The sequence below is a fragment of the Helobdella robusta genome, assembly GCF_000326865.2.
Source record: "Helobdella robusta unplaced genomic scaffold HELROscaffold_1, whole genome shotgun sequence".
NCBI lineage: Eukaryota > Metazoa > Annelida > Clitellata > Rhynchobdellida > Glossiphoniidae > Helobdella > Helobdella robusta.
Window position 1 is genome coordinate 11,670,339 of NW_008703570.1, and position 15,127 is coordinate 11,685,465.

At 33.8% G+C, this 15,127-nt stretch overlaps 1 protein-coding gene across 1 annotated transcript in view; it reads right to left on the minus strand.

Annotated features, from left to right (window-relative positions):
• Window positions 1-35: 35 nt before the first annotated feature.
• Window positions 36-15,127, minus strand: part of HELRODRAFT_63471 (hypothetical protein) — a gene marked incomplete at both ends in the record, with an annotated part of 24,142 nt that continues 9,050 nt past the window's right edge. The window contains 8 exons of the mRNA XM_009011487.1: window positions 36-168; window positions 431-581; window positions 834-902; window positions 1,321-1,390; window positions 1,834-1,938; window positions 2,191-2,337; window positions 3,921-4,139; window positions 4,445-4,594. Coding sequence (XP_009009735.1) covers window positions 36-168; window positions 431-581; window positions 834-902; window positions 1,321-1,390; window positions 1,834-1,938; window positions 2,191-2,337; window positions 3,921-4,139; window positions 4,445-4,594 — 1,044 coding nt within the window. The remainder of the gene's footprint in view (window positions 169-430; window positions 582-833; window positions 903-1,320; window positions 1,391-1,833; window positions 1,939-2,190; window positions 2,338-3,920; window positions 4,140-4,444; window positions 4,595-15,127) is intronic.

Sequence of the window (15,127 nt, forward strand, 5' to 3'; positions counted from 1 at the left end):
CAACACGAAAATTCAACTTGAAAATTTTAATTTGATTAGAGATGAAAATTCCAGCCCAACCTTTCTTGTGGCGTCGTTTGTTTGATGAGTTCGTTCACGACAAATATGTCCTCCTCGAAATTTTCTCTAGTGCTTACCATACTTGGGTTTTTCCCAATTTTGTTCAGTCTGTGTCGTAATGATGGTGGTTGTTGAAATTTTAAGTGTGGGCAGTGTGTGTGTGTGTGTGTGTGTGTGTGTGTGTTTGTGTTTGTATGTGTGTGTGTGTGTGTTTGTGTGTGTGTGTGAGTGTGTGTGTGAGTGTGTGTTCCTGAAAAATTATTAATCATTTAACCAAACAATCAGCCAACAGTCAATCAACCGATCAATCGACCAACTAGTCAACCAATCCACCACAATCATCAGCCAGTCAATCAGCCAGCGGTAGAACCTCTCGGCAGCCACAGTTTCCATGGTCCTCCTCATGACAGGGTAGTGCTCCAAAACGGAGTTGAAATGCTCGACAGATAAGGAGAAGAGGTTGCAGTAGGTTTCTGCCCTCACGCTTGCCACTCTCTTCGCGTTCGTCAGCAAACAAATTTCTACCAATTTTGATCAAATTACATTTTTTAATATTAAATTGCTGTAAATTAAGAAAAAAAACGATTAAAATTTGGTTTGTGGTTAGTTTTATATCAACAAAAAGGCGTAACGTCCATTCGAATTTACTGACCCGCGACATTAAAAAATTTTCGACCGACTAAAATCACTAAAGTAACAAAACATCTATTTAATTTTACTGTACAACATTATCAAAATAACATCACCGTTAACATCGATCTAATTTAGCTGACCTCCAAAATAGGAACCATCAGATAGACTCGTGGCTACCTCGTTGTCTTTGGTCACTATGTCCACAATACCTGAGATGCAAGTTAGTAATGTTATATATTGTAATGTAATGTAATGTATTGTAATGTAATGTATTGTAATGTAATGTATTTTGTATTGTAATGTAATGTATTATAATGTAATTTTATGTAATGGCAAAAGGTGATGTTTTGCAACGCAGTTTATTTCAATATTAATGCAATGTATTGTAACAAAATTTAATGAGATTTAATGCGATGTAGACATTGTATGGAGTGGACCTTGAGGAAAGTTAAGAGTGTTTGTTAGAAAGTGTGTGTGTGTATTTGTGCGTATGTATGTGTGTCTATTCAAATGCAAGCTTATATGTATGTGTGCTGTGTGTGTATGTGTGTGTGCCTATCTCTACGTATTTAATGTGTATGTGTGTGAGTGTGTGTGATGTGTGTGTGTGTGTGTGTGTGTGCGTACCTTCTTGTATGAAGTACATTTTTGTCCCGATGGTCCCTTCTTTAATAACGTAATCACCTGGTTGAAATACCTGTAGTGTGGAGTGTTGTGGAATGTTCATTTTCATTCATTCAATTTTTATTTATTCATTCATTCATTCATTCATTCATCATACTTTTTTCAAACATTTATCAAGTTAATTGAATATTTATATAAAAAAAAGAAAAAGATGATGACGACGACGATGATGATGAAAAAATCATCACCGTCAAAAAAGAACGATGTTTCAACGATAATGAAATGGTAAGATTCTTTGAGGGACCATTTGTAACGTGGTGCCACATTAATCATCTTAATTGACGTTACCTTCTTAAGCTCATCATCATCTTTATTTCAATTCTTGTTAGCGGTCAATCATCGTCATCATCATTTTCATCGTTGGCCATCATCATTATTGCCATCATCATCATCATCGCTACAGCACCACCATCATCATTACCACAGCATCACCACCGCCATCATCATCATTATCACCTCGTAGCACAGTTTGCAAACGACCTCCGAAACGAAGTTGGGGTCGGCGTGGGTAAAGAAGGGCACGGAGGCGACGAGGGCCCTGCAGTTGTAGTTCACTATTTCCTGGGGTTAGAGTTAAGATGATGATAATGATGATGACGATGATGATGAAGGTAATGAGACTGATGATAATGGTAGTGAAATGGTTATCTATCCATCCATCCATCCATCCATCCATCCATCCATCCATCCATCCATCCATCCATCCATCCATCCATCCATCCATCCATCCATCCATCTATCCATCCATCCATCCATCCATCCATCCATTCATCCATCCATCCATCCATCCATCCATCCTACTCACTCACTCACTTCTTTCAAGCACTCGTTCAGCTCATTGAGGATGGATATCTCGTCGAACATCTTGCCGTGGTACCTGTGTTCGTAGTACTCCGTGATCCTCTGACGCAACTTGCGGGGCAACTTCCTGTACATCATGTACTCCTCCACTTGCTTAAACTGCACACGGATAAGTGTACATAAAGAGAGAGAGAGAGAGAGAGAGAGAGATAGAAAGAGAGAGAGAGAGAAAGAGAGAGGGAGAAGGAGAGAGAGAAAAGGTGATTATGGAGATATGATATAATGATATAAGTAGCAAGAAAATGATTTTAACGATGTATCACTCGTACGTATGGCTGATACCATTGGATGAGCTTGTTGAGGTTTTGAAAATTGAAGAAATGAAACTTTCAACTAATTTTTTTCAGATGTAGGTTTCTATATTCAGAAATAATTAGACGGACAAGTGCCAGGTCTAACTTACATAATTTACATAGCACAAACATACACATACACAGGCTTACACTTCATGTGCACGCATCAAAAGCGCATAACACACTCACACAATCCCACACACACAATCTCACACGCACACACAATCACACACACACACACAATCTCACACATGCACAAACAAACAGACGGCTGAAAAGCAACTCAACGGAAGTTACGATGTAAATCCACTGAAGCACATGCAAACGTGTCGAATCTTGCTAACCTCACACTTCATTAAAAGAACAACAACAAAACACAACGACAACGTTAACAACAACTACAATACACAACAACAACATTAACAACAATAACATTAACAACAACTACAATTATAATAACGATATTATTATCAAAAACAACAACAACAACAATAAAATAATAACAATAAAAACAACAACGATAAAACAACGTAACGGGACCGTAAAACGACGAAAGGCCAAAACAACTGTTTGGAAGTAGAGTGGGGATGGATGAATGGATGGATGAATAAATGAATGAATGGTTAAATAGATGAATGAGTGAGTGAGGGATGAATGACAGAATAAATAGCTGGAGATATATAAATACTTGGATGGATGGATAGATAAGTGGGTAGATAGGTAAATATATGGATGAATAGATGGATGAATGAATGAACGTATTTGTAGATAGATGGATAGACAGATAAACAGATTGATGCGCGGATCAATAGATGAATGAATGAAGGAATGAAAAGATGAAAGGAGGAACAAATGGATGAAAAGAAGATGTTTAAACGGCGCGCAGCGTTCAATAAATGTCGAACAATACAATGCAATGTGCAAAAAATTGCTTCGCCAAGGGAAGAAACAAAAAACATCATGAACAACAACAGCAACAACAACAACAAAAACATCATAAACAACACCAGCAGCAACAACAACAACATCATGAACAACAAAAACAACAAAATCATCGTGAACAACAACAACAAAAACATCATGAACAACAACAAAAACTGCGTAACAGTACAATACAAAATTTAAAAAATGGAAAATGCGTGTTTACGATGAAGAAACATCATTAAACGCGCACACTGCTTGCTGTCTAACATCTATTTATTTTAAACAGCCATTCACGTTAACACAGAATTAACAAAAATAAAGAAAACATCTACAATAATAACAACAACACGAACACCATTAAACATCAATAAATAAATGCCATAAAAGACGACAACAAGAACAACAGCAACAGCGAAAAGATGAAGCAACATCAACAAAACGAAGGAAGATGAACATTGAGCAAACCTTCTCTCTGTAGAGTCTCTTGGAAGTGTCGAAAGATTGTATGAGGGCTGTCGTGTGTCCGACAAACAGTGCGTAACAAATTGCGCCGGACAGCATGCTGACGATGGTCAGCCAGACATCCGTGGTGGACTGTGGGGGGTATCTGCCGTAACCAATGCTCAACATGTGACTCAGGGCCTTGAACAGCGCCCACGTGTACTGCTCTGTCCAGTGAGCGCGCTGCGAAATGGTCAGTTAAATTTTTTTTGAGGAGTTTTAGAAATATTTAAATTTATTGTAAGTTGAAAACTTAAAAACTTGAAATATAGCATCAGTTTAGGATCTAAAACATTTTACATCGTTGTAGAAAATAAGTTATCAACATTAACCTTAACCAATCATACGTAATATCGAATGGCACATGAAACAAGACACACACACACACTCAACAACAAGCAGCATGCTGGTGGCCAGTCGGTCCAACACAACACAACAAAACAGAACATAAGATCGAAACATGAGAGGGCCATGATGAGGAGACTCACCTGGAGGGAGTTGATGGAGACCCAGGTGTTGGCCGGGAACTCCTGGAGCATGGGGACGAGAAACTGCAGACAGCCATTCCAGTGTCCAATCAGCAACATCATGCAGATCAGGTTGAAGATGCGAACAAACATGCTGGCCACACTCAAAAACTATCGCCAGGCACGTGGTTGTCAGATGATTGAGTGAATGAATAAATGAACGAATGAACGAACGAACGAACGAGCGAACGAACGAACGAATGAATGATTAATAAAAATGAATAAATGAATAAAAAACCATTCAAAAATTATGGTGGTAGTAAAGATGATTAATGAAGGAAAGATTAAATATAGACAAACAAAGATAATTAATCATTCGTTTCATAATCAGTTCTTTGGTCAATATGACATATGTCACGAATATTTTGTGCGTGTGTGTGTGTTTATATCATTGTATAATTTTATATATCTTTGTATATATATATCTTTGTATATTTTTAATTATATAATAGAAGATTTTTTTGTATCTTTGTATATCTCTGGCTTTGTATATTTTTCATATCTTTGTATATCTTCAGTTTTGTATACTTTTTCATATCTTTGTATATCTTTGTATATCATTGTGTATCTTTGTACATCTTTGTATATTTTTGTATACATTTTAATTTAGATCAATCTTGGAAGATAAAGACAGTATTAATTGTGTTGTCTGTCTGAACGAAGAGAAAAAAAGTTACGGCTGAGAATTACATCGCAGTACTTCTGTATAAAATACAAAAATCAAATATCCTGTTATATCGAATAACATCAGTTACCCTGTTATATCGAATGGCATCAAGTACCATGTGATATCGAATGGCATCAAGTACCATGTTATATCGAATAGCATCAAATGCCATTTCACATGAGATACCGACATACGTGCGTATTTAAGTACTAGCAAGAAGGTATTGGGAATCTAGTCATGCGTAGACCACGCAATAAAATTTCTTTATTATTTCATTTAATTTTATGCCAAAAGTTAGGCCAATGATATGCAATGAATAATAAGAATAATGAATTTAGAATTAAACGGTATTAAATTTTAATTTTTAAAAAGAATTTATAGAGCAGTGATGCACGTATCTACAATTAAACAACACACCAAACACCTAAAAAACCTACACACACTTTGGAAATACAGACGAAAAAAAACTTGGGCGTACTGTATAATATACACACATACAAACAAGCATCGGTCCACGCTAATATACAAAGACATCCATGCTATTCAAATTTACGTACATAAATACAACTTAAAAACGAAAGTACAAAAAGCTGAAATACCAATTCACACAAGAATAACAACACACCCACCTAAACATAAACACACACCAACACACACACAAACACGTACACAAACTTAACAAGATTCGTGTGAAATTGGAGATAACGTTTTAAAACTGTTGCAAGCAATCGAACAAACTAGGAGTGTTTTTTTTCTTTTTCTGTAAAAAAAGCTATAAAATGTTGAGCAAACAAAATACATACAAATGAAAAACATGCCTACAAAAACATCCATACAAACTAACATACAAACACATCAACAAGCAAACAAACATAAACTTACTAACTAAAACAGACAAACAATTTAAATGTTCTTTTAAATGTTCTTTTTCTACAAATTGCTTGACTTGATAATAATCATTAGCAATAAATTTTACTCTATTTTGAGCTCAAGATGAAAAAGTCAATCTTTATTTCATTGATGGTTTTTTCTTAGTTTCCACTACGAAGTTTTAATTTTTTCCGTATAAACTTTTTTTTTTCTTGAACCCACATTATTCTGACTGTCTGTTGTCTGTCTCTCTGTCTGTCTATCTATCTATCTGTCTGTCTGTCCGTTTGTCTGTCCATCTGTCTGTCTGTCCCATTAGGTATATTTAAAAAAGATAAGTTATTATAAATAGTATAGTGATAATATGTTCCTTAGCTGTCATGTTAACATCTGAAAGATATCATATCATATATCATATTTTTTAATATCCGATGCCTAATATATCTCACCTCATTTCAACCAGTTAATCTCACCTCAGATGATATTCTTAAGATGTGTCAACGAGGAAATACTTGAAAATGTGATTTATTTTTCATTTTTAAAAATTTTCCATTTCAAGAGAAAAAATGACGCTATTTTGTCAAAAGTAAAATGTAAATATATAATAATAAATACTATAATAATAATAATTGTTATCATTATCATTGTTATTATTATCTTATTATTATTATTATTATTATTAATATTAAAATATGGTAAGAGTCATGTTAAGCGTCAGATCAATATTAGATGATTGATGATTGGTTAGAGATGGATGGATGTGTGTATTGGTTGATGGATGGATGGATGAATGAATGAATATATGAATGAACGAACGAACGAACAAACGAAAGAACGAACGAATGAATGAATGAATGAAAAAAAAAACAAGTGAGTTGGTTAGTGAGTGAACGAACAAATGAATAATAAAAAAATGAATGAGTGAATTAAAAAAGTTATAAATTGAACTGAATAATAAAATTTGAAAAAATGGCAAATAGATAAATTAACGAAAAAGCAGAATTGAACCATACATAATTAAATGAAGGCGCTAGTGAACGGACAAAAAATTCATTCAAAAGTTTTATCACACACACACGCACGCACACACGCACATACACACGCGCACGCACACACACACACGCACATTCACTTACATACATCTGCTATGCATCCATGCATAACTTATTCTCCGTTTCATTTGAATGAAATTATGTTTGTTTATGCCTGAAGCTTGTGTTGTTTTTTTTTTCTGTTTATGTTCTTTAGTCACATTGTTTACAGTTTCAGTTACATTGTTCACATTTTCTATTATTAAATAAATAAGTATATATATATATATATATATATATATATATTTATCTTTTTATTTTTTAATATATATTTATATGTAATTTTTTGCCAAGCCAAATAAATTTTTCTCTATTGTATTTTTCGATAAAACAATTTACCCAATTAAATTATTATTCAAGTAAACGCGATTAAAACAACTGAAATTATTTTTATTCTTTCAGTATAAACGCTATTTAAAACAAACAAAAGATTGGAATTTGGGAATGTTAAAGGATGGAGCTGAGATTTAGAATACAGGGGTTATCATCATTATCATCACCATCATCGTCGTCGTCATCGTCATCATCATCAACAGCAGCTGCTGCTGTAGCAGGAGTTTTCACGGAGAAGTTGGTTGGTTGGTCGGCACCTTTCACACATCAACACAAACACTCTCGCTAACACAAAAGCTTGAAAAAATAAAAATTAAACCAGTTCGTACACACACGCACACACGCACACACATGCGCAAACACACGCAGCAATAATATGGACATATCAATAGCGACAAAAAAACAATCCAGTGATGAAAAAAAATAAGTTGAAAGAATGCAATCATGAAAATGCAACCAGCTTGAAGATGTACATTAAGATATCGGCGGGCAGGTTTTAATCATTTCTGACGTTGAAATTCATCATCTCCCTGAGAATGCCGTGTCGTGATAAGGACGAACTGCCATATAAGAAACAACAACAACAACAACAATAATAATAATAATAATAACAACAATAATAACGACAACAACAAAACAACGAACAAAACTCAATTTCACTCGGAATCCCCCCTTATTATCGCTCATCGTCTGCACGATAAATTCACTTTTTATGCTGCCTGCTATATTTTATCTATGGTCGCAAACAAATGTTTTCTCAAGAATACTGATCACAATAGTAATGAAAGAAGCGGCTGTGACAGCATTAGCAGCAATGGAAGTAGCAGCAGTAGCCGCAATATTAAGTAGCAGCAATAGTAGTAGCAGCAGCAGTATTAGCAGCAGTAGTAGTAGTAGCAGCAACAGTATTAGTAGTAATAGCATTGTTAATAGCTGTGTATAGTAGTAATACGCGCAATACAATACTAATTAAAACAAATTATAAAGTTATTTCTGTGTTTTTATTCTCATCGCAAATAGACACACATACACACACACATATGTACATACATATGCACACACAAACACACATACAAAGGAAAACACAGAAGAACTCCCATAAATATATTTAACATGCAAAGCCAGGTTTTATCCATCGATTGCTTATTGCCAGTAATTTTTTACAACCCCGAAAAAAAGATTCTAAATTGCCAAGATAAAAAACGCATAAGGACTGTGCGGATGTTTTATGTTTATTACGACAACAACTTTTTGATGAATAACATGGAATATCGAATTATTTAGCGTTACATTTTTTTTAGATTTTTTTTGAAAAGTTTTTTTATAGATATTATAATATAAACTTCTTTTATACGTTACGACAAAATGCTTATTGATATGAACATTCCAAGTTCTATGTTTCTCACCGCACAACTCGGACATACCTATTACTGCCTACAAATTGATCTATAATTATATATGATATAAACATTATGTATAGAAACTTTCGTGTCACAATGGCTATACTACCCACAACTTCCCACATTACACTCGCAAGTACTGTATTACGCGGATTACTACTATACAAAGCTATCAACATCGCTATTACCACTATAACTGTTGTTGCTGCTACTACTACTATTACCACTACTACTACTACTACTACTACTACTACCACTACTACTACTACTACTACTACTACTACTACTACTACTACTACTACTACCACTACTACTACTACTACTACTACTACTACTACTACTACTACTACTACTACTACTACTATTACTACTACTACTACTACTACTACTACTACTACTACTATTACTACTACTACTAATACTACTACTATTATTACTACTACTACTACTACTACTACCACTACTACTACTACTACTACTACTACTACTACTACTACTACTACTACTACTACTACTACTACTACTACTATTACTACTACTACTATTATTATTACTACTACTACTACTACTACTACTACTACTACTACTACTACTACTACTACTACTACTACTACTATGACATACAGAAGACAATAGTCATTGAGTTTCGAACAGGCAGTATCAAACCAGGTGATCATGCAATCACAGTCGGAAACATGACACTTCTGCCGACTGAGCTAATTAATAGTTATAAAATGATACATTAATTGATATTTGTAATAATTGTTTTTATTAAGTTTTCAAACTCTGATTCACTTTTAATTTGTTAAGTAGGTAATTTGAATGATAGTTCAGATTAAGAGCCTGACGAAGTTTTAATGTTTTGTATCTCCCCTGTTACAAGTCGTTATTTTGTTGTTAAAATAATTAGAATGCCGCTGCCGTTTAAAGTTCTTTGTAATTTTTACCACAATAATTAAACCGGTATAACCAAAATTTATTTAAATTTAAATAGGTAAAAAGTTCGATTAAAAATTTTCAAACAACTCGACATTTAAAAAAAAAATTTAGCAACGTAATGGAACCCAACAAATAAATAAAAACTTGCCAGTCTTAGTAGAAGAAGCAGTTGAAAAAAGGAGTAATACCAGCGGTCTTAAGAAAGCAACAGCAGTAGTAATGTAGTGTAGTAGTAGTAGTTGTTGCTGCTGCTGTAGTAGTAGTAGTAGTAGTATTAGTAGTAGTAATAGTAGTAGCAGTAGTAGTAGTAGTATTTAAAATAATTGTGGTTGTAGTAACAGTAGTACTGGTAGAAGTAGTAGTAGTAGTCGTCCAAGTAGTAGTAGTAGTAGTAGCAGCGTTAGTAGTAAAAGTGCCAGAAGCAGCAGTGGTAGAAGCAAAATTATTTTTTGTAGTAGTGGTAGTAAGAGTAGAGTACAAGTACAAGAAATAGTCGTTAGTACGGCAGAAAAGAGATAGTACTAATCAGCGTTTGGCTGGCACTGCTTTGTTAATATCGTCAGACCCAAGAAAAGTGTAGTTTGACGTGAAATATGGAAGATGGTGACATAAACATTCACACAACTGTAGCAACAACTATAACAATATTTAAAACACTATCAACAACACATCATCAACAACAACATCATCATCATCATAATCATCATCATCACCATCGTCATAGTCATCATCATCAACATAATGCAAAACTCGGAAATTATTTCTGAATAAAAAATTTAAAAAGAAAAATAATACCAGGGTGTGTGGTGCTGATTATGATTGATGATGATGGTTGAGATGATGATGATGACGATGATGATGACGACGACAATGATGACGATGATGATGGTTGAGATGATGATGATGACGATGATGATAATGACGACGATGATGATGATGATAATGGTGGTGGTGATGATAAACGGGTAACAATGAAGGTGATAGCTACCACAAATATTTTGTAGAAGAAAATTTGAAAAATGTCTTTTTAGCAGATATATACCATAGACTCTCCCTCTTTCTCTCTCTCTCATTCTATTTCCTTCGGTATCTCAATTTTATGTTCTACTTCTATCTTCATCTTATTCTTTCCAGTCAATTTTCGTTTTTTTTTTTTCTTTCTATTTCTGTTCGTTTTTTATCTAACATTTATTTTTTTATATTTAATTACCCCTTCCTCTCTTTCTCCCTCTCTCTCTCTCACTTTTCTTTCTCTTTCTCCCTCTCTCTCTCTCTCTCTCTCACTTTTCTTTCTCTTTCTGTTTCTCTCTCTCTCTTTCTCTCTCTCTTTCTCATTTTTCTTTCTCCTTCTGTTTCTCTCTTTCCCACTCTTTCATTTTTTCTTTCTCTTCCCCATTCCACTATTTTCCCCTTTCCATCCGTATTTTTTTTTTACAAAAAAGAAGGGTATGGCTGGATTTTCACTGAATGGTTGCTGAAGCAAATTGCAGGCTATATCGACACGGGCATGTCCTCAAATGATGGATCGCTTCTCCTTCACCATGCATGCATGTAAATGTGTGTGTATGAATGCTTGTGTGTCTATGTATGCCTGTGTGTAAGCCTGTGTGTCTGTATGTATCTGTGTGTGTGTGTGTGTGTGTGTATCTCTGTTATTATTATTTTTTGATGTTGCTGTTGTCGTTCTGATTAATGTTATTGATGTTTTTTTATTGTGTGGTCTGTTCTTTGACATATTACTCATTGATTTATATTATTTCCACTACAATATCATCCATATTAATCACTCGTTCATCCATTTCATTCAATTATTCTTTCGTTCGTTCGTTCGTTCTTTCATTCATTCATGCTTTTATTTATTTACTTGCTGTTAAATACTATTATTTTTAACATTATTATTATTATTTTTGTTGTTATTGTTATTAATATTGTTGTTGTTATTGTTATTATTGTTGTTGTTGTTGTTGTTGTTATTATTATTAACAAAGTTTTTCAAACTCGGATTTATGACAAACTCATACGTATCGCATCTGTAGCTTCACGTACACAACAACACAACACACACACACAAAAACAAACAAACACAGAAAGATAGAGAGAGAAAGACAGACATGCACGCACGCACACACGCACACACACCACACACACACATCATTAATCCACTTTCCTACCATGCATTGATCACAACAGGTCGCTCCTGTTGACGATGATGATGAAGATGAAGATGATGAAGATGATGCAGAAGATGATGAAGGTGATGACGACGATGATGGCAACGATGACGATAATGATGATGGCTATTTACTATTATACAAATTTAATAAAGTAAAATTTAAATTAAATTAAATTAAATAAGTTTAAATAAAATAGAATGCTAAATTATTATATGACATAATATCATTGACTATGGTGATCTAATGGGTGAATGAATATCATTGATGAATAAAATTGACCATCACCAACGCCATGGAAATATGGGAAAATCAGTATAAAATTAACAAATGAACCCAAGGTTGCACTGTTAATAATTTTTAGCAAAATTTCCTCCCATTCACAGCCGATATTTTAATTTTTGTTTCTTGCGAAGATAAGAATATACCAGTGGACAGAGATAGATGAGATGTACATTGCAAGTTATTTAAGGAACAACACCAGTGGAGCCATCTTTGTTTAGTTGAAAATGTTTTAAAAAGCTGCTCGTCACAAAACAGTCCATGGCCAGTGTCACGCCTTTTTGCGTTCGTTAACTCTTCTCTCTCTCTTTCTCTCTCTCTCTCTCTCTTTCTCTCTCTCTCTCTTTCTCTTTCTTTCTCTCTCCTTTTTGATTTAATTATCGTAATAACAATCGATGAAAAATGTTCTGAACTTAAATTGTAAGGCCGTTTGAAGATCAGTATGTCTCTAAAAGCAAAGTCTTGCAAAGACAAACATACCAGCAAACATACAAAACATCGTGTATACAGTTTTGCGTGTAGAATCTTGTATTTACAATTTTGTACGTTATCATTGTATGTTTTGTATATCTTGGATATACAGTTTTGTATATGCAGTTTTGTATATACAGTTTTGTATATACAGTTTTGTATATACAGTTTTGTATATATAATTTTGTATATAGATGTACAGACATACCGAAATTTAAACGCATATAAATACGATATATCAGACTAATGAATAGAATCAAATTGCATAGGTATAAAATGCAGGACAAAACCATGTAAAAAGAACAGCTATAAAACGTATAAATTCAAAAATATGCACCACAAACAAACACATACAAACGAAAAAATACAAAAACATACAAAATACAAACATATATACATACATATGCAAAATGATCAGCGTCAGATCAGGCGACAGCAGGGAACTGTTTTTCGCAACTAACCACATTTCGTGCTTGTTGCAGCGGTTCCTGCGTGTCTGTGTGCTTGAAAATATCCAACTGAATGCCGACATGTGCAATTAACGACAAATCAAAGTGTTAATCCATTTGTTACTTGATGTTTGACGGTTCAGTGTCACTCATCATGCTTTGGTTTTAACATACATACATATGTACATACAAACAAACAAATAAACAAACAAGTATTGTAACAGATGAGCAAACAAAACATTCCTTACTAGCATCATAAGGTGGATGGACAAATGATGACAAATGTTTGTATATACACAAAGAAGAAAAACATAACATTGCAAATGTTTGCATACAAACCCACACATGCACACAAGCACACACATACATACACAATATACATACACGCATACACACATTTTGTATGTCCATTGTACGGCTATGTGTGCTTAAACTTACACAGTCGTCTGAGCAAACATTTTTTGTGCACGCCAAAAAATGGAAATATATTTGTATACTTATAGATACTTACATAGATACACCCACACATACACACACATACAAACATATATATATATATACATATATATATATATATATATATATATGTGTGTGTGTGTGTGTGTGTGTGTGTATTATTTTCTATAGTTTTAAGTATGACTGAATAATAATTATGAAAATATGACAACGGTGAATGTATGGAATGTCGAATGGTTTATCGCTGTGGTGTGGCCATCTTGACGGTTAACTCTTATTTACTATCGAGACTGCAGAATAAATTTTATTCCGTGAGACAATGTCGGTTGTTTTATTGTTATAAACAGAGCCGTAAGCAAAAGGAAGGAAGAGTTTTAGGGCTAAAGGACCCCCAAATGAAAATTTTTGCTAAAATAAACAAAATCTCTAAATATATTTGAAAAAATTTTAACTGAAAACTATTTCAGCCATCTGGTCGTAATTAATGTAACTTTTTGCCTAGAACCAGTGGTTTTGATAGCAGAAATTGTTAAAAGCGCGTGATAATAATAAAAAAAATGGTTGTCAAGTTTTTCCAACATAGTTAAGCCGCCACACAAGCTAATTTCTGGTAGCACTCCTCATTATAAGTTGAACTAATTACTAAAAATATAAACATAATTAATAAAATAAATGTTATATAAGAATGTGTGTGTGTGTGTGTGTGAAAGATGTGTGTAAAATATATGTACGTACTTATATGTGTGTGTCACAAATGTGTGTGTGTTTATATGAGTAAGTGTTTGTGTGTTTGTGTGTGTGTATGTACACGTGTGTTTGTGTGTGTGTGTTTATGTGAGTAAGTGAGTGTGTTTACACGTGTGTTTATGTGTGTGTGTGTTTATGTGAGTAAGTGAATGTGTGTACACTTGTTTTTATGTGTGCGTGTGCTCGCGCGCGCGTCTGTGCTGTATGTATAATATAGAAAAATAGAAAAAGTACTAGAGGAAATGGAAGAGTTTCATGAGGTCTGGAAAAAAATCACTGGAAAAGAAGTGAAAGAAAGTCTGAAGATTTTCAATGGAGCGCGTGAATTAAAGATTCACTAATCTTAGCGATTTGCATAGCTTCGTTGGACAATTGCACGGAAATGGACTAACTTCGTATGTAGAAATAAAAATAAATTACGTAAGAAAATAGTAGTAATAGTATTAATAATGACAATATTATTGATGATGGCAATGATGATGACGACGATTATGATGCAGATGAAGATGGTGAAGACCACCGTGATGATGTTTGTGTCAGTCTATATAAAAATAATGTTTATTTAAGAATATCTTAAACATCAGACTAATATTTATTTATTTGTTTATTTATTTATGGATGTTAGAGCCAAAAAAAACTTAACTCAGAGGAGTAGGATGTCGTAAAATATAGGGATCTGTATCCCATCCGTCCATTATCTATACCGGATTACATACGTCATGTGTGTGTGTGTCTCTGTGTGTGTGTGTTTCTCTCTCTCTCTCTATG